The sequence below is a fragment of the Ailuropoda melanoleuca genome, chromosome 4 (assembly GCF_002007445.2).
Source record: "Ailuropoda melanoleuca isolate Jingjing chromosome 4, ASM200744v2, whole genome shotgun sequence".
Taxonomy (NCBI): Eukaryota; Metazoa; Chordata; class Mammalia; order Carnivora; family Ursidae; genus Ailuropoda; species Ailuropoda melanoleuca.
Genome location: NC_048221.1, coordinates 19643917 through 19663888, shown reverse-complemented (window position 1 = coordinate 19663888; position 19972 = coordinate 19643917). Strand labels below are relative to the sequence as shown.

The window sequence follows — 19972 nt, the reverse complement described above, 5'->3', positions numbered from 1 at the left end:
TATCCAGCTCAACTCAGGGGACTGGCTGAAAAAGGTGTCCCCTACTCCTCCGCCATCTTAACCTCCCCCCCCCCCAGAATTCTTTTTATCTTTTTAATGTCCATGGGATATATAGCAATGTGTCCCCTCTTTCATTTCTGATATTAGTAATTTGTGTCCTCTTTTTTTTCTTAGCCTGGCTAGAGGCTTATCAACTTTATCAATCTTTTTTTTTTTAAAGATTTTATTTATTTATTTGAGAGAGAGAAAGATAACGCAAGAAAGCTCGAGCAGGGGAGGGGCAGAGGAAGAGGGAGAAGCAGGGTTCCCACTGAGCAGAGAGCCTGACGTGGGGCTTGATCCCAGGACCCTGGGATCATGACCCTAGCCAAAGGCAGACACTTAACTGACTGAGCCACCCAGGTGCCCCTAGTTTTATCAGTCTTCTTAAAGAACCAGCTTTTTTGACTGCATTGATTTTCTCTATTTCCTGTTTTTGATTTCATTGATATCTACTCTGATTTCTATTACTTCTTTTCTTCTGCTTGCTTTGGATTTGATTTGCTCTTCTATTTCTAGTTTTCTAAAGTAGCAGCTTAGGTAACTGAATTTAGGTTTTTATTCTTTTCTAATAATATGCATTCAGTGCTATAAATTTCCTTCTATGTACTGCTTTCACTGCACCCCACAAATTTTTATAAGTGTTCATTTTCATTTAGTTCAAAATATTTTTTGAGATTTCTTGACTCATGCTATTTAGGAGTGTGTTGTTTAATCTCCTAAGTATTTTGGGGCTTTCTAGCTGTATTTCTGTTACTGATTTTTAGTTTAACGCCATTGTGGTCTGAGAACAAACATTATGTGATTTCTATTTTAAATTTGTTAAGATGTGCTTTACGGCCCAGAATGTGTCTATCTTGGTGAATGTTTCATGTGAGTTTGAGAAGAATGTGTATTGAGTTGTTGGACAGAGTAGTCTATAGATGTCCATTATATTCGGTTGATGATTTTCTGCCTGCTGTATCTTTCTCTCTCTCTCCTTTCTTTCTCTCTCTCTCTCCCCCTCTCTCCCTCCCTCCCTTCCTTCCTTCCTTTCCCTCCATCCCTTCTTCTTTTTCTCTTTCTTTCTTTCTTTCTTTCTTTCTTTCTTTCTTTCTTTCTAAGATTTTATCTATTTAAGAGAGAGAGAGCATGAGTTCGGGGAGGAGCAGAGGGAGAAGAGGGACAAGCAGACTCTGTGCTAAGCTCGGAGCTCGATGTAGTGCTTAATCCCAAGACCCTGAGGTCATGACATGAGCTGAAATCAAGAGTTGGATGCTTCAATGACTGAGCCACTTAGGCGCCCCCTGTATCTTTCCATTTCTGATAGAGGGGTATTGAAGTCTCCAATTACAATAAGTGGGTTCATCTTTTGTCACTTTTTGCCTCCTGTATTTTGGTGCTCTTTTGTTAGGCACATTTATGTTAAGGATTGTTATGTTTCCTTGGAAAGTTGACCCCTTCCTTTATCATCATATAATGCTCTTCTTTGCTCCTGATAACTTTCCTTGGTCTGAAGTGTGCTTTGTCCGAAAGTAATATAGTTATCCTGTCTTTCTTTCTTTTTTTTTTTTTTTAAAAGATTTTATTTATTTATTTGACAGAGATAGAGACAGCCAGTGAGAGAGGGAACACAAGCAGGGGGAGTGGGAGAGGAATAAGCAGGCTCATTGCAGAAGAGCCTGATGTGGGGCTCGATCCCATAACGCGGGGATCACGCCCTGAGCCGAAGGCAGACGCTCAACCGCTGTGCCACCCAGGCGCCCCTATCCTGTCTTTCTTTAATTCATTAGCATGGTATCTTTTTCCACGCATTTATTTTTAGTCTGTGTGTGTCTTTATATTTAAAGTGGGTTTCTAGTGGACAACATGTAGTTGGGCCTTGTTTCTTGATCCACATTGATAATGTCTTTTAATTGATGCGTTTGGAGTATTGACATTCTAAGTGATTATTGGTATAGTTGGCTTCATTTCTGTACTTGTTACTGATTTCTGTTTGTTGCCCTTGTTTTTTGTTCCTGTTTTTGTCTGCTACTCTTTTTATGCTTTTTGTGGTTTTAATTGAGCATTTTTCTAGGATTCTACTCTCTTCTTTGTTAGTTTATTAGTTATACTTTTTTTTTTTTTTTTACTTTTTTTAGTGGTTATCCTAGATATATACCTTTACAAGTAACCCAAGTCCACTTTCAAATGACACTCTACCTCTTGACAAGTAGTTCAAGTACCTTATGATAGAATAATCCTAATTCTCTCCTTTCCCTTGTTTTCTTGCTCTCCTTCATTTTACTTATGTATAAGCATACATAAGCATGTATACATATGTACATAATCATATATAATCACACATTATTGGTGTTATTTTGGATAAACTATTATTATCTTGTACAAAGATCCATTAAGAAAAGTAGGGGCGCCTGGCTGTCTCAGTTGGTTAAGCTCCAAGTTAAGTTCGGCTCAGGTCGTGATCTCTCAGGGTCCTGGGATCGAGCCCCGAGTCAGGCTTCCTGCTCAGCAGAGAGTCTGCTTCTCCCTCTTCCTCTGCCCTTCCCTTCTGCTTGTGCACACGCTCTCTCTCTCTCAAAATAAGTAAATAAAATCTAAAAAAAAAAAAGAAGAAAAATAAAATGTTTTTTCTACCTTTACTTGTTCCTTCTCCACTACTCTTCTTTTATATAGATTGATGTTTCTGACCTTGATCATTATCCCTCCCTCTGAAGAATTTCTTTTAACATTTCTTGCAAGATTGGTCTGCTGGCAACAAATGCCCTAAAGTTTTGTTTGTCTGAAGAATACTTTATTTCTCTGCTTTTGAAGGATACTTTCACAGGAGAGGGTTATGAAATTCGAGGTTGGTGGTTTTTGTCTCTCAACATTTTAAGTATTTCACTTCCCTCTCTCCTTGCTTGCATGGTTTCTGAGGAGATGTGTGGTACAATTTTTATCTTTTTTCCCCTATAGGTGAGGTCTTTTTCCCCTCTTAAGGATTTTTTTTTTTTCATCTTTGATTTTCTGTAGTTTGAAAATGATGTGTGACTGTAGGTTTTTTGTGGGGCATTTATCTTGCTCAGTGTTCTTAAAAGCTTCCTGGATCTTTGGTGTCTAACAATTTTTGCAAAATTTTCAGTCATCATTGATTCAGATATTATTATTATTTCTCCTCCTCCTCTCTCCCCCCCCCTTCAAGAGGTTGGGGGGGGGAGGGAGAGAGAATCTTAAGTAGGCTCCATGGCCCAGCGTGGAGCCCGACATGAGGCTTGATCCCACAACCCTGAGATAATGACCTGAACTGAAATCAAGAGCCGGACGCTTAACTGACTGAGCCACCCAGTTGCCCCCAAATATTCTTTGGTTTTTTTTTTTCTCTTCCTTCTAGAATTCCTGTTATGTGTATCTTATACCTTTTGTACTCATCCCACAATTCTTGGATATTTTGTTTTGTTTTTCGGTCTTTGGTCTCTCTCCTTTTCAGTTTTGGTGGTGTCTTTTGAGATATCCTCATGTTCTGAGATTCTTTTCTTAGCTATGTACAGTCTCCTAGTAAAGCCCACCAAGCCATTCATTTCTGTCATAGTGTTTTTAATTGATAGTATTTCTTTTTGGTTCTTTCTTCAGATTTCCATCTCTCTGCTTCCATTGCCTTTTCTCTTGTATGCAGTCCAGTGTATGCATTAGAGAGCTCCCTTAGTGTCTTGATCATGGTAGTTTTAAATTCCTGGTCTGATAACCACTGCCATATCTAAGTCTGGTTCCAGTGCTTGCTCTGTCTCTTCTGTGTGTTTTTCCCTTTTAGTAGGTCTTATAATTTTTTTTTCAAAGATTTTATTTTTAAGCACTCTCTGCACCCAATGTGTATATGATGACTGGGGCTCAAACTCAACCCAGACATCAAGAATCATGTGCTCCAATGACCGAGCCAAGCAGGAGCCTTGTAATTTTTTTCTTGATAGCTGGATATGATGTGCTGGGTGAAAAGAACTGCTGTAAATTGGCCTTTAGTAATGTGGTGGCAAGGTGTGGGGGGGAAGGGAAGTGTTTTATAATCCTATAAGTTGGTCTCACTGTTTAGTGAGTCTATACCTCTGTACTGTGAACGTCACACATGCTTCTGAGTTTTTTCTATCCCCTTTTGGAGGGACAGGATGGCTAGAGTGGACTGGAGTTGGGTATTCCCCCCCCCCCCCCCACCGTGTCAGTTAGGCTCTGATAATGTCCCAGCAGGTTAGGCTCTGGTTTAATAGTTTCTCCTGAGGGCAGGCCTTGTTAAGAAGAACAGAACGCTCTGATGTATTTCAAAATGCCCCCCCCCCCACCATGGGAAGCCCAAGGGGATTTTTCTCAGATATTCACTGTGAGAATCTGGTCAAGTTCCTGGAGGTCAAACTCACGTAAGTGTGGGGGCCCTGATAACTGGGTCCCCCTGGAGTTTTTCTCTCTCAGGATTTATCCACAGAATTGTGTCTAGCAATTTGTGAGCTACAGTTTGTTTCCCAACCTTGGCACTGGTTCCAAGGAGGTTTATCCTTTTGGGTTTATGCTCTGACAAGTTGCAATTTTCTGCATTTTCTTGTTGGTGTCTCCAGTTTAGGGGGCAGTTGTGCCCCTGTGACCCCACCTCTCTGTCAAATAAAAAGAGTTGTTGATTTTTCTGTTTGTTCAGTGTTTTGTTAAGGATGGTGACTTTCAGCTCACATGCCACACTGGAAACCAGAAGCTGCTGTACTATGGTTTTTTGAATGCCGTATTTATTTATTTATTTATAATTTATTTTTAATTATTTATTTATTTTTAAAGATTTTATTTATTTGACAGCGAGAGAGGGAACACAAGCAGGGGGAGTGGGAGAGGAAGAAGCAGGCTCCCAGCGGAGGTGCCTGATGCGGGGCTCAATCCCAGAATGCCAGGATCACGCCCTGAGCCTAAGGCAGACGCTTAACGACTGAGCCACCCAGGTGCCCCTGAATGCCGTATTTATTAAAAAGGACATTTAGACTCTGGAGTTTAAACCACTTCACCCAGTGCTGCTAGGGATTCCATAGTGTGGAAGGGGATTTCTGTTAATGCTTTCCAGCTTCATGGCTTGGAAGGTCCTCAGTGATCTGTTTGGTTTCATGGGTGAGAGGAACCTGTATTGTTTAAAGCTCATATGAGTTCTGCGATATGGGTAAAAGAAAGAGGTCTTCAGAAGGATACTTGAGATTTTTTTTTTTTTTTATTAGGCTCCATGCCTAGAATGGAGCCAAATGTGGGGCTTGAACTCACAACCCTGAGATCAAGACCTGAGCTGAGATCAAGAGTCGGACACTTAACCAACTGAACCACCCAGGTGCCCCTTGAGACCTTTGATTTATTTGTGACATGGATCTTCATATTTTCTTGAATGCTGTACTATTTAACTTTGTACATGTTTAGTGTTTCTTGGTAGCAGAGCTTGTGAGTGATTAGATCTTCCAAACATCATGTGGTTGCCTTGGTTTGGTGTCTTAATAGTGTGTGTTCTTTTATTCTTATGGCCTATTGTTACCTTAGTCACTCCGCTTCCTTAATGCATACTCTTTTCCACTATAGTGGTTATGAAACATGATGTAGTTTATCCTTGAATAGATAGAGAAGATGATGTTGAGCTATTTGTCAGTATATTACAATGGTACAGACCATCTTGTCCTCTATGGCTTTATTCATCACTACTCTTGTCACCTGTAGATTGTTACCACATATCAGTTGTCTCGGGCTTCTTGGGTGTTATATGTTGTACTGTAAATCTGAAGCAAAAATTGGGTTTAAGTTATTTATCAACACCATTATTCCTACCCTCCTATGTCCTTGCAGTTTACGAGGGAGTGGAAACAATAGTCTTGGGACTGTCACCTGTGGTCCAGTCCATCTGGTACCCATTATCTTTGAGGAGGAGGTCAGGAAAAGAGAAGCTAGCATTGCCCTAGACACCTTGGAATCTGGAGGGCTGCTGTTCTCGGGGTTGGCCTCATTCTTCTTGCAGACATAAAGTGATGAGAGATGAATTTTCTCATGGCTGGCTGTGGAAGCAAGAGACAAACCATAAAGGAAAAACTTAAGAGAAAGGACTTCTTGATTCTTCTCCTGTGCTTCTGTTTAGCTTTCCTTTTAGAAAGGTTAGGGGAGAAAGAAATTAGAAAGGGGAGTGAGTGGGTAGTTGTTAGGACTTCTGAGTCTGTGGTGCAGGAAGGAAAAATAGAGACTTCCTTGTCGTGGATAGCCAAAGTCGAGAGGGGCAGGCTCAAGAGGGCCCTAACGAGTGGCCCTAGGGCCCAGTCCGTGGAAGAGTCTAAAAGCTTCTAGCTGGGAGGGGAATAGATGTCTTTGTAGGCAATGTAGGTAAGTTAGCATTGCTTCTGGATTTCAAGGCTTGTTTCATTACATACTGACATCACTGTCCTTAGGGATTATCTGGTGCATTTCATATTTAAAGTACTTCCTTAGAGAACTGGTTTTACTCTTAAGCCCTTGGCATTTTGATTTTGATTTAGAAGTGTTTTAGTGGGATATACCATATCTAAGCACACATTTCCTTTGTATCCTGAATTCTGTTGATTCACACGTCCTCCTCGAATCTTGCAGTAGTGTTTTGCAGTATTTACTATCTCCATTAGATTTCTCTCTTCCCTGTGCCCGCTTGATTTTATTTTTAACTCACTTTCCTTTGTGTGCTTCACCTAATTTTAAAATTAGAGATTTAATTTTCTTACAAGTCATTTGCCATTCAAAGTTTTGTTCTAGTCTAGATATGTGCTCTCAGGTCTTCTCAGATGTCCCAGGTATGACTTATATGGCTCAGGATGCCAGCACCTGTGACTGACACCTTTGAATTTGCCTTTTCACCTTAGCAAAATAAAATTAGAAGTATGAATGGTCAGCTGCCACCTGATAAAATGGTCCAGCATAAAGTACCTATATAAATATTTATTAATTTAAAAAGCTTTATTAAGATAGAATTTATATACCACAAAAATGATTGTCTTTTGCCCTTATGTTTCAATAAGTTTGAAGATTAATAAGAAGGGATGAATGGAATCAATATATTGTTGAATGAAGGCATATATGATGTATTTGACATCCATAAATATTTGGTTCCTGAGGTCGCTAGTCTTCCAACCTTGAGGCATTTGATGAAAGCAGAGATGAGCCTGTCATTTATGAAAACTCCTATTATCCATTGGAACTTTGGTATCTGTGTTGTTTTTTTACAAATCAATTCAGTCAACTTTGATGGTGGCTTTTAGGAAAATTACAAAACCAAAGATTAGTAATTAATCATTGTTCCTAGATTTTGAAAAGGCAGTACATTTCAACTAATTATAGTTAACCTTAAATTAAAAAAAGCAAAAACAAGGGAATAATGCTCTCTTTCTCCACTCCATTTTGGAATCTGGGACACACTGTGCGCTGTGCTTCCTGTGTGTTCTCCACTGCCTAGAAGCGGATGGTAAGAGTCTTTACTGATTACACACCTGCTGTAAGCCTGGTCATTGATTCCTGAAAGGCCTTTTTCTCCCCGCCCTAAATTTTTTTTTTTTTTAATATTTTTATTTATTTATTCGACAGAGATAGAGACAGCCAGCGAGAGAGGGAACACAAGCAGGGGGAGGGGGAGAGGAAGAAGCAGGCTCATAGCAGAAGAGCCTGATGTGGGGCTCGATCCCATAACGCCGGGATCACGCCCTGAGCCAAAGGCAGACGCTTAACCGCTGTGCCACCCAGGTGCCCCCCCCGCCCTAAATTTTTAAAATGTCTGTGAGTTAGATTCTGTCCGTGAGGAGAAAAACACAAGTGTTTATGACTCTGAAATGAGCCTTTTAATGATTGTTAAACCAGGAACAAGTGTCAGGAGGAGAAGCAGGAGTTTACCTTTTATAAAATATGACATGTTGAATGAACTGTCAAGAGAATATGCTGAGGTTTTATTTATTTTTTATTTAATTTTAATTTTTTAAAAAGATTTTATTTACTTGAGAGAGCACAAGCAGGAGGAGCAGCAGGCAGAGGGAGAGGGAGAGGGAGAAGCAGGCCCCCCGCCGAGCAGGGATTCCCTATGTGGGGCTTGAACCCAGGACCCTGGGATCATGACCTGAGCTGAAGGCAAATGCTGAACTGACTGAGCCACCCAGGTGTCCCTAGTCTCAGGTTTTAATTACATTCTTATAAAGGTATCATAGTTAGGTTAACTGTTCTTTAAGTATGACCAGAGTTCTAAGAGGTTGGTTAAATTTTTGAAGGTAATATAGGCTAAAAGCTATTTCTCTTGAAAATGAGATGTGTATCCAAGAAGAATTTTGAATGATCTAGAAACAAATGCTGCACTAATTTAAAAAATCAAATTGTTTAAGTCCTGGAGAACAAGACAGCAGAGAATGTCACTGGAATACCTGGAATCACCTATTTTGGTTCTGTCATTGGGAGTCTGTGGACAAGGGTCTATTACAGGAAAGGAGAACTTTAGGACCAGCAGGTACTCAGAGGACAGCTATGCACGGGTTCTTTATTAGGGGTGCACCTCACAGTTCCTGGGTGGACTTTCCAAAATTCGCCCTTGTGAGCTTCACTTAGAAAGTTTGGTTCTGTCAGCCTGGACTCTGGGTGTGGTTTAGAAATATGTATTTTGGAAAACTTTTTCCCAGGTGCTTCTGATGATCACATCTGAATAGGAGCCACTGATTGAAGTAAATCACCTCTTTAACAAGAAATTGAGATTCACAGAACTTGGCATTAGAGAGATGTTCAGTAAATAGTGCTTCCGTTGTAATTCTGGAACATGGGCAGTGTTGATGGAACTCCTGGGGTTTTGGATCTGGGAATGAATGGATAAGACCACAGAGAGCTGGAGAGACTGGAGAGAAGCGAGAATGCATTCAGTGAGTGTAATGAGAGTGGGTAGGAGGGAGTCCGGGGACCTGCCATTTGTGGGAAACAGTAGCTCAACTGGATGTGAAGCCACAGGAGTGGGAGAAATGAAAGATGTTTGAGGTTTTCACCTGGTAACTGGGAGGAGTATAGAAAAGGTACTGGCTTTAAAGATGTTTTGAGTTCAGTTTTAGAATTAAGAGATTTTAAGTTTCTGTGGTCCGAATGGGTAGAGCTGTCTGAGATTTCAAAGATTTGGAATTAGCGGAAATATGAAGACAGAAATTAAAGTTGTAGGAACCTCTGTGCCAAGGAGATCAGCAAGAGACCAGGTTCAGATGCGCCCAGTGTGGAGGCAGGATTGTGGTCAGTTACCATAGAGAAGCCCCCTGGTTGGCCACCCAGGCCTTCTTATTCCTTTAGGAAGGTTGCCATCATTGTAACAGGAACAGCAAACTTTTGCTGAACACTTCGTATATGCTAGATACTTTCCAAAGAGATTATTAATATGCATACATGCATACACGTTCCCCCCCCCCTTTAAATGCTAACAGCAACCCTATGAGGCAAAGTAAATCATCCCAAAGTCGGTTATTGCGTTGGTAGAGTTTAGTGGCAGCAGCTTGGCTCCAGAGCAAACACCATTAATTGCTGCCCTGTGGAGTCGTGCGGGCAAAAGCCAGACTGTCCATTGTTGGAGGAAGAGAGAGTGAGGGAGTGAGTGAGCATGTGGCGGGCGGGGTACCTGGAGGCGGGGAATAGGGTTTAGGTGGAAGCAGTGTGGCGCCTGTGTGGATGGAGGAGTGGTTAGGTTTGGCCAACCTGGCCCTCCTCAGAGAAGATGAGAAGCCAGTTGAGAGAAGCATGAAGGTGGCGGGTGTGGTAATGAGATCCGGAGAGGACTGCTGCTCAGAGCATGAGTGGAAGGCTGGCTTCCTACTCAGCAGAGTTAAGTCAGGTTTAGATGTGGAGATGGACCAGAGGGCAGCTGAGGGAGCTCATGCCAGTTGACTTCTCCTCTCTCTAGGAGGGGAGTGGGTTGGTTAATCTGCAGGGGTTTGGGGCTTTGGATAACCACAAAATTCACTTAATAGTGGAATTGAGAAGAGTTTTGGTATTCTTTCTGTAGGAAAATTTATTAATAGTTCAAAACATCCTGGCCCTGAGTCCCTCTAATGCTGTTTCCAAGGCCTTAAAGTCTTGGAGAATTTTTTTAAAACCCCAAAATATTCCTAGATCTGAAATCTTATCTAAATGTTGTTGGGGATGATTCTGGATTTTAGTAAGATTTTTTTTTTCATTAAGTAATAATTCTTAGTTTCTTTTCTTTCACTTTTTTTTTAAAAGGTAGTTTTATTTTTTAAAAGATTTTATTTATTTATTTGACAGAGAGACAGCCAGTGAGAGAGGGAACACAAGCAGGGGGAGAGGGAGAGGAAGAAGCAGGCTTCCAGCAGAGGAGCCTGATGTGGGGCTCTATCCCAGAACGCCAGGACCACACCCTGAGCCCGAGGCTGATGCTTAACGACTGAGCCACCCAGGCGCCCCTCACTTCTTTTTTTTAACCACTTTTGACCACTCCTTAAATCTTTAGATATGAAAGAGAGGGGCTTATGTTAAACCAATCAGGTATTTAAACCAGCAAAGAATGCTCCTAAAATTACTTCCTAGACTCTCTTTTGGGTTCAGCTACAGAATTAGATTCTGTATTCAGTATTTTGATTTCGTGTTTTTTTTTTTTTTTAAAGATTTTATTTATCTGAGAGAGAGCACTAGTGGAGGGAGGGGCAGAGGGAGAGGGAGAAGCAGACTCCCCACTGAGTAGGGAGCCCGATGCGGGACTTGATCCCAGGACCCTGAGATCATGATCTGAGCTGAAGGCAGATGCTCAACCGACTGAGTCACCCGACTGAGTCAACCATCTGAGTCGCCCCAGATTCTACACTATTTTGGACAGATCTTGTGAGCTTGTGTTGCATAATTCAGGTTTCAGATTTAAAATTTGAAAGTGAGTTTATGGCCATATCCATGTGTAACAAAATACGTGTTAAACCAGCATTGGTCATTAACCATAGAGTTTAAATGATGGAGTGATGTGTTTTACTTGAGGTTCAGGTAGAGGCTCCCCTTCCTAATCATTTCCCTTGCCCTGTCATGGTCACATAGTCCTCCTGGCCTTCTGGGTTGAATATATATGAACTGTTTCTTCTACTACAAGATTAAAGCTTGGATTTGTAGTCTCCTGGAATCTGTAGTTCAGAGCTCAGACCCTGATTGACCTATTTTCTAGGATTGCTTTTGATTTAGGAGCTTTTTCGCATTTCTCCTGGATCAGCTAGGCTTTGATGTCTTTAGAAATGAAAAGGAATGGTCTTCCTAAATTTGCTGGCTAACAGATGCCTGTTTGAACCTTGTAACCTTTTACATACCCACTCAACTGTGGACCTTTAAAAGTTACGGGACATTGAAAATTTATGTAAATTGCCCAGGTTCACATGCCATATAATTGGCAGAGCTAGGATTCTAACCCAGTTGTGTTTGATTCCAAAGCCTGGGCATTTTCTCCTGTCCCACTCTTTAAATAATGCCAAATGTGCATATCAGTAACTATGTATTAATTTCAGATTCAAAAATAAAAATAAAAAAGTTATGCCATCTTAAATTTTAAATGTAATTATATTGTCCCATAGAGGCTTAAGAAACATAGGGCTTTGGATACTTTTTTCTTTAATGTACTAATTTTGAACTGTGGTACTTTATTAATGGATTAGAACTAATTTTGGTCAAGGTCATGAAAATATGCCTGGAAAAAAGCAAATATTCTAATCTGGTAAGCACTTTGGATTAGTTCTCTGAATTTTGACCCTTTCCCCAGTATTTGTATGAACTGATATGCTTGCAGGGGCTAAGGAGCTTGTCTGTGTCTCGGTTTGTCATTACTGCCTTCAAGTACTCTCAACGCCTTTCCAGTAGGTGAATGCGTAGTAGTCGTGGCCCAGGGTGTCATGTGTGTTTTCATATACAAGCATGTGCAAGCTCTGGTCTAGACCATACACACATTTGTACAGGCCTTAGGTTTACTGGGTAAAGGGGTTAGTTTTTCCCATGTACCTGCCAGAAATTGTTGAAAAGTCTAAGTCACTGGGTCAAACAGCATTATCAAAAAGTCTCTAAAGGATGGTTTCAAAATTATCAAAAGTCCATAAAGCATGGCTACTCTGCTGAACATGAGCCTAGTTTATATTATAGCTGGTGAACACTAGTGGCCAAATAAGCACAAAATTTTAGGTTTTTAAGTGATTGGCATGCAGCAACACTTTAAAAAATGTGTTTTACCTATTTTTTTTCTGTGTATGTTGGGCTTATTCTTTCTTGACTTTCATTAGGCTGATGTAGTAAATGAATTTTGTATTTTGTTGAAGGAATTAGAATCCTTTTGCTACTGGCAAGGTTGACAGTTGGTGTTTGAGCAGAAGGATAAGTGAATGATGGTCACATTTACTTGGGAACACCTGTTATCCTTATCAAAACAGAGGTGTCTTTGTTTCTTTTCAAGCAGGAAAGGACACCATTTGGATTCTAGTGCAAAGTTGAAATCTGTGGCAGAGGCTCGAATGTATCCTTTTATAAAGCCCAGGGTACCCGGAGCCAGTATTTTATTAGTTTTCTGGTAGTTTTCCTGACTTTGGAAAGATCTCTTAAGAATAGAGGGAAGGACGGTTTCTCTAGCACACTTTTTGTTGTGTTTTCGTGTGTGTGGCTTGTAACACAATATGTAGGTATCTGTTATGTTCTGTATTGTGAAGTCAGTTTTGTTGGACAGTTAGATCATTGGATACTTATGATAGCACTGTTGAGAGGTTTACCCACTTCCTTGGTTTTAAGATCAAGGGCAAGACCTTGAAGGGCTTCGGAGCTGACTCAGCGCTGTGTTCTTCCTCTGTCTTGTTAAAGCATTGCTTTTTAGATTTCCAGTAGAAGCTTTTGTTCCAGCGGCCCAACTGATTTCACTTGGTTTGGTTGATGCAGGAGAGAGAGAAGAGCTCCCTTGGTTTTATTACTTATTTAGGAACCTAGAATGTTGGTGGCTGAGAGCTCTGTGAATGAATTGTGTTTTCTTGGATAAGGGCTGTGTGACCAGTCATGCCTTTGTGGAGTGACCAATAATCCTTGTCTGAGAGGTGCTTTGAAAAGTATCTGGGGAACATGTGTGTGCCTGTCTCAGTCTTCATTAGATTACCTAGATCACCACTCTCTCTACTGACGGTTTCCTCCCGTCCTTTGGGAAGAAGGGAAGGACTCCCCATGTGGCCCACATGGGTTAGGCCTCTGTGTTTTTCCTAATGGACCTCATGCTCTCTTACCAGGAAGAGGAAGAACAGGAGGAAGAAGATGACGATGAAGATGATGATGACACTGATGACCTAGATGAGCTTGACACTGACCAGTTGCTGGAGGCGGAGTTGGAGGAGGATGATAACAACGAGAACGCAGGGGAGGATGGGGACAATGACTTTTCTCCCTCTGACGAGGAGCTAGCAAACCTTCTAGAGGAGGGAGAGGATGGGGAGGATGAAGACTCTGATGCAGACGAGGAAGTGGAACTGATCCTGGGGGACAGTAAGTCTAGGGCCGACCCTGAGGCTGAGCCTTGGCACCCAGGGGAAGGTCCCTTCCCTGCACCCTCCCAGCCAGCAAGCTCCAGCAGGGTTCTGTGCCCCCTATCTGTAGATTCACCACTCTGGCCCCTGAGGAAAAGCAGTTTCACATCTCTCATCCTCTGCTCTTTCACCAGACTGTGTTACTAAAAGGCTGTTATCTCATCTTTAAAATAGAGGTTGGCAAACTTTTCCTGTAAAGGTTGGACAGTTAAATATTTTACGCATTGTGGGCCACGTGGTGTCTCTCGCAGCTCCTCAGCGCTGCTGTTACAGTGTAAAAGCAGCCAGAGACCAGGTGTAAATTAATGATCGTGGCTGTTTTAGAAGTAACACTTTACGTACAAAAACCCATGGTAGGTTTGGTTTGGCCCATGGGCCGTAGTTTGTTGGCTCCTGCTTTAGAGGACGAGCCTTAGAATGGAAGGCCAGATGTAGTTCTTCCTGAGGGGCGGAGCCAGAACTGGCAGCTGCTTATGGGGTGCTGTGCCTGCTCCTTTCTAAAGTTACAAATAAAAGCCCTCGTGGAAGAGTCTTTTCCTGTGTGCTTTTGCCTAAGCCCTCTTAAGGGCCAGGCGACAAATGTTTCTCTTTGGCTTGTTTTGTCATTCTCGCCCCCTCTAATTTTTCTAATAATTTCCCTTTAGTACAGGTTTCTGAAGTTAGGTTTTCTTCTGACTGTGCTAGTGAATCCTGAATAAACCAGCTGCTAGTTCGAAGAGTCCGCTAGCTCTGCAGTTATATTCTGCCCAATTCAAGAGGATCTGTCTGGCAGCATCGCTGTGATGTATGTCACAGTTGACAGACTTACACTTGTTGTGGTCCTGGTTCTTGTGCTACCCTGGTTAACTGGGGAGTAATCCCTGTGATACCCAGCCATTTTCATGTAGCTAACCAGGCCAGTGTGCTCACAACTATGGCAGGTATGATGCTTAACATGGTAGCCACTAACCACATGTGGCACTAAAATTTAAATTAAAAATTCATGTCCTCATTTCATGTCCACATTGAAGTATTTGGTAGCCACGTGTGGTTACCATATTGAATGGCACAGATAGAGAACATGTACATGAAATTCATTTACAGGAAATTCTGTGTGCTGGCCTCGGCCCAACTTATGCCAAGCCCCTTCATAGTAGATGCTTGGTTTGTGTAATCATTGGCGTTTTGTGGCAGGAGGAGGAGTGTGTGTGCATGTGGTAGCAGGGGGTGGGTAACAGTACGTATTTAAGCCTACGCAGAAAAGATTCTATTCCACAGTGACCCAAATCCATTTGCTTTGGGATAAATCTTATATGTGCTTCTAGCCTTCAAATCAAAGGCAGGATTGTCTTAGGGGGCAACGTTTTTTTACATAAGTCCTCTTGCCAAAGTTGTATATTGAGGAAGCTCTCTGGGGCCTGCGCCTTCTATCTGCTCATCTGCTGCTTATCAGCCTCCATACTTGGAGGCTGAGGTGATTCAGCAGAGGAGGACTTGTCTTGTCCCTCGCCATGGTCAGAGAGCCAGGGAAGAGGGATTAAAGGGCGAGGCACACATGACAGGATCAAGAGTGAAAGGGCAGTTTTTACTGACCCTTTTTGTCATCTGTGAATAGGGCCACGTGGGGTACAAGTTCTGTTCCTTCCAAGTAATAAGGTAGGCTGGGAGAGCTACTGGTGCTGGGACGCCTGGCATGAGAGGAGCACGAACTTTTTTATTCTTAATTTGAACATAAAGCGACTAAATTTGTCTTTGGCCTGTAAAATTACTGCCTCCATTAACTGTTTAGGAAATTCCTTCTTTTAGGCCTAAGAGGTACTGGAAAAACCTTAATTCTATTAAGCAACAGAGTATCAATTTATTTTGGTAGGAATATTTATGATGTGAAAATGCCACAATAATGTTGACGCTTGAGGACTTTTCAGCTTGGGCTCTAGAGTTGAGGTAGTGATATGGAGGAGGCATGAATATCGTGTCCTGCGTTGCTGTTGGTTTGAGAGAGGCCCCCAGGACCTTACAACAGGGCAGGCAGAGGGAGCATTCTCTGTACCCTTGGTTTGCTGATAGTCTGCTTCAGTAATCTCGAGCATTAGCTCTTCACCTTCCTGAGCTCATGGAGCTTTTTAGGATGTGATGAGAGTCAGTGAGACTATAGAAAACCACACCCCTGTGCCACCTCATAACTTAGCGAGGCCCCGGATCCCATAGAGACCTAATGATTGGTTTCAGATACAGAACCCCAACCCTAAGAAGCGAAAACACCTTGACTCTGAAGTCTTCTGTGTGTTCTCTGTTCCACTCACTTCTACCTTCCCTAAAAGCCTGTGTGTTGGAGAGCAACAGGTTAAAACATTGCCGGGATTGATTATTTACATCTAGACTGCCTTTGCCAAGAGAGGTCCTGACCAGGGTCTGGGGTCGGGTCTCTTCAACACTTGAGGATGCGAAAAGGCTGAGGAAGGTAGAGAGAGAGTGGAGCCCTGTGGCCACCAAGAGGGAGTTTGTGCCCATGCCCTGAAGATTATCTCAAACACTGTGCCTGACAGTTACTTGCCTATAGAAGAGTGTGTCCCTGTCCTCTTCCAGCTGCATTTATACTCTGTCCTTGTGATGCAGAGTTAAGACTCTTAGCAGCTGCACAGCTGGTGGCCTGGTCTCAGGCAGGTGGCCTGGCATTGTGAATCCTAGATTGCAGGAGCACCGGGGGAGTGTCTGGAGGTCCACCATGGCCCAGGACACCATGCTGTGCTGGGCTCTGGGAGCAGATCCTGCCCTTCCCTGTTGGCACTTGCTTCTGGAGGTCTTGCAGCACGGAAGCTGACGAGGATGTTTGGCTCAGCTTGGCAGGTGTTCGTGTTCCCCACTCCTCACCAGTAGTCGGGCTGTGCTTGTGTGACCCAGGAGCACTGGTTTTTCCCAGCCATCTCTCTCGTTTACATTCAGGACTTTCTTGTATCACAGCCATGTGTTTGATTCTCCTTTATCCACTTTAGCTTTCTTTGTAAAGGCGATTGTAGTGAATGGAAAGAAGGTTTGGGAGCATGGGTGGTTCTTGGCTCAGCTGAGAGTCAGTTCTCAGGTGTCTGGGAAAGGCTGATGGGGAATGCTGTGGAACCACTGGTGTCCCTCTTTGCCCCACAGCCTGGGGGCTCACAGTCTGTCTGCCCACTTCCCTGGAGACCTTGTTAAAATGGTTTCACAAGTTTCCTGAGCTGTAATTGGGGGGGGGGGGCATCAAGACCTTTCCCTTACCTTCACTGAGCAAATACTGGAGTCCTTAGGAGCTAGGTAACTATGTTTCTCTCCAATTTTGATCAGCCAGACATGGTGTATTTCATTTTGAAGGTTCTTTTGCCTACTTTCACTCCTCAATGGATCCTTCCAGAGGTTTTAACTAATGTGGTCTGTTCACTGCCTGAGAAGGCAGATGGTCCAGTGGAGGGCTCTTCCTGTGCCAGAGATACGAGGCCACCTTCCAGGATGTCCTAGCTGCTCCCTGCTGGCCTCCGGCCTCGAGTTTCTAGGTACTTGTTCTCTGGTATTGCCGCATGCTGGCCTGTACCTTTTTGGGAACTTGTTCCCTGCTGATTATATTCAGAGGAATGAATCCTGGGTTGACAGCCTCTACTTTTATGAGGTCTTCTGATAAGAGAGTTGTTGAGTTTAAAAGAAATCTCATTCTTGCTTGGGCTCAGCCTGCCTTTTTAGTGGCCCTGGGGGTCGTGGGGGGTCAGGCAGGCCTGTGCCTCCGTCTCAGAAGGACGTGAGGCCAAAGGGCAAAGGGCTGCGGAGGCTCACTCAGTTCTCCCTCAGCCCTGCCCCTTTTGCAGCCATTCAGAAGTTTCAGAGGGATTTTCCCTGTCCCTTTAGGGCCCCCCCGTCAGGAAGAACCTCTAGAAGGCAGAGCGTATTGCATCCAGGCCCTGTGAAAGGGGCAGGAGCAACAGGTCCCGGGGTGGCTACTGTTGCCAACAAGTATACTCTCCAGAGCCAGCTCCAAGGAGTTAATTGATGTGTTTTCTTCTTGCTGGAAACGGATGATTAACTTTGCTCAGGTAGAAGTGTATGTCTGTGTAGGTGCTTCCTTCCTGAAAGCTTCCTCTAAGCCTGGAGCATAATCCGGTCTCCCCCTCTTACCTTTCAGCGGACAGCTCTGACAACTCTGATTTGGAAGATGACATCATCTTATCTCTGAATGAGTGAGGAGCCATCACCATGTGGAAGACATTCTCGACAGGCCAGAAACTGAGTCAGATGAATTCGGAACACCTTCCTTTCCCTTCCTCCCGGGGCTGGCTTTTAAGGAACTGCGTGCCCTGCATTCAGAGGACTGTGGCTTAGAGGCCTCACTGGAATCTGAGGGTCCTTCTAAAACAATAACAACCACAAAAAAGACAACAGGGATTAGGCCCTATTCTGCTTCCCCCTCCTCCTATGACGGACAGCTCTTTCCTCAAGGGGAAAAAAAAAAACACGTCTCTGGGGTTATTTCACAATATATTTTCTTTGTATAACGTTCTTTACTTAAAGAACAAAAAATAGTTTTTTATAAAATTAAAAAAAAAAAAACAGGCATTTATAACTGAGGGTATGAACTTATATCCACCAGGTCTCTTGTCCCTGCACTTCATTTTCTGTGGAAGAAAATGATGTCTAAAGAACAATATAGAGGCATTTTTACATACGTATTTAAATGAAAAGGAAAATCGTGGTTTCTTAAATTGATAAGGATTAAGAATATTTTATTATAAATATAATATATGATTTTTTAACCTGTTCTGTTGCCTCATATGCTGTCAGGTTAAGTTGTTTTCCTTCGTGCCAGAGGTGGGGAGGAAGGCAGTGCTTGTCCGCTGAGTAAAAGCCTAGATTCACCCACCTTCATGGTTTGGGGGCAGCAAGGTCATTGTGGATATTGGTTTTGTGGAGTTGAGGGAACTTAGGATATAAGTTCACTCCCTCTATTTTTCTTTGTGATTCAGTTTTTCAAAAAATTTTTTTTCTTCCCTTTCTCCCCAATGTGGAAATTACAAATCAAAGGCCTTTTTCTTTAATGTAAAGTGTATTTATTTAAAAAAAATACAAAATAAACTACAAGTCTGTCTTTGTTTGTTTATAGCCTTTCCCTGTTCTCTCTCACCAAAGTGCGGCGGCCCCTTTCCCTGCAGCTCTCGTCAGCCCGTGGAGACGACACCTTCCGAGAGAGGCAGTCCGGGACGGTGGTGAGAACACATTCTGCCCAGATAAAGCACTCTGGGGAGAAAAGGAGCTTAGACACAGTGTCTAGCCCTGGGCTGCTGCCCTCCCCCGGAGGGATCGGTCTGTGCTGGGGAACCACGCTGGGGTGGGGGGGGGTGTTCGGGCACTGTCTGCTGTGGACACGCTCCGTCCCGGGTTCGGACGTAAGAAGGCGCCTCTGCAGTACAGCTTTGGTGGAGCTGGGACGTTTTGGAGGAACATGCTGGCAGAGCTAACGAGCCGTGGTTAGTTGGGTGACCACCATTACTGTCTCCTCAAGGGACAGTGCACAGCGGACCCTAGCTCTTCTTCCCTTTTGGCAGTTTGGGGCAGCAGGGGCGGGGGCAGGCCGGGTGTACAGACAGGGCTCAGGCCTCCAAAATCAGCCTGTGGTTGGTGAAACTGGGGTGCTGCCAGGGAGAGTGCCCCCAGGCTCTGACCTCTTCACTTAACCCACTCACCCTGCTTTCCTCCCACAACGGGAGACTGCAGTCTCTTCCTTTGAGTTGCCCAGATAACAGCTTCTTGGTTTCTATTATGTAGGTATCAAATAGCTAGAGACTTTTCTCCCTTTGCCGAGAGAAGAGGGGACCAATTTGGTTGTGAAGTAAACAAGCAAGACAAGACGGCTAAAACTCACCAGGGGCTGGCCAAGCCCTGCTGGGCTTTGGAGCACCGTAAAACTGATCGCACACACTGAAGCGGGCCTGTGTCACACAGCTACCTCTTGGTCCTTTAGAGAGCGGAGGTCTCAGCTCTGTCGTTGCTTCATGCCTCGGCTTAGATGGGTCGCTAACACCTAACCCGTGGAGTAGCCCTGACTGCTGGTGCTGGATGCATCAAAAGGAAGCAGGTTAAAAGTCAAGAAGTAAGAACACTATTCTAGCCATGAACTCAGCTGAGCCCCTGGCGGTCTCCCTCAGCTCTGCCCGCAGCTCTTGGGAGTGCCCGCAGGTCTCCGGGGTGGAGATGGGGACCTCCGACGGGGAAGCAGAGTTCTGGTTGACTTGACAACACGCCCTGAGAGGCTAAGGAGACAGCAGCCTTCTTTCTTACTATACCAGGGCTTAAGATCTGAGTCACTTAGAAGAAACATGTACAATACTAGCAAACCAACAATGTGGCACAATTTGCCTCAGATTGATTTTTTTGTTGTTGTTTTGCCTTTAAACCACACCTCAGACAGGACCTGAGCCGCCCCC

General features: G+C 43.5%; 1 protein-coding gene across 2 annotated transcripts in view; it reads left to right on the top strand.

Annotated features, from left to right (window-relative positions):
• Positions 1 to 18636, top strand: part of DCAF1 (DDB1 and CUL4 associated factor 1) — a 75496-nt gene extending 56860 nt beyond the window's left edge. The window contains exons 23-24 of one of the 2 annotated variants that reach the window (XM_011224666.3): positions 13260 to 13512; positions 17677 to 18636. In XM_011224666.3, coding sequence (XP_011222968.1) covers positions 13260 to 13512; positions 17677 to 17735 — 312 coding nt within the window. In that variant the 3' untranslated portion in view covers positions 17736 to 18636. The remainder of the gene's footprint in view (positions 1 to 13259; positions 13513 to 17676) is intronic. The other variant, XM_034658387.1, reaches the window with a different exon arrangement.
• The last annotated feature ends 1336 nt before the right edge of the window (positions 18637 to 19972 follow it).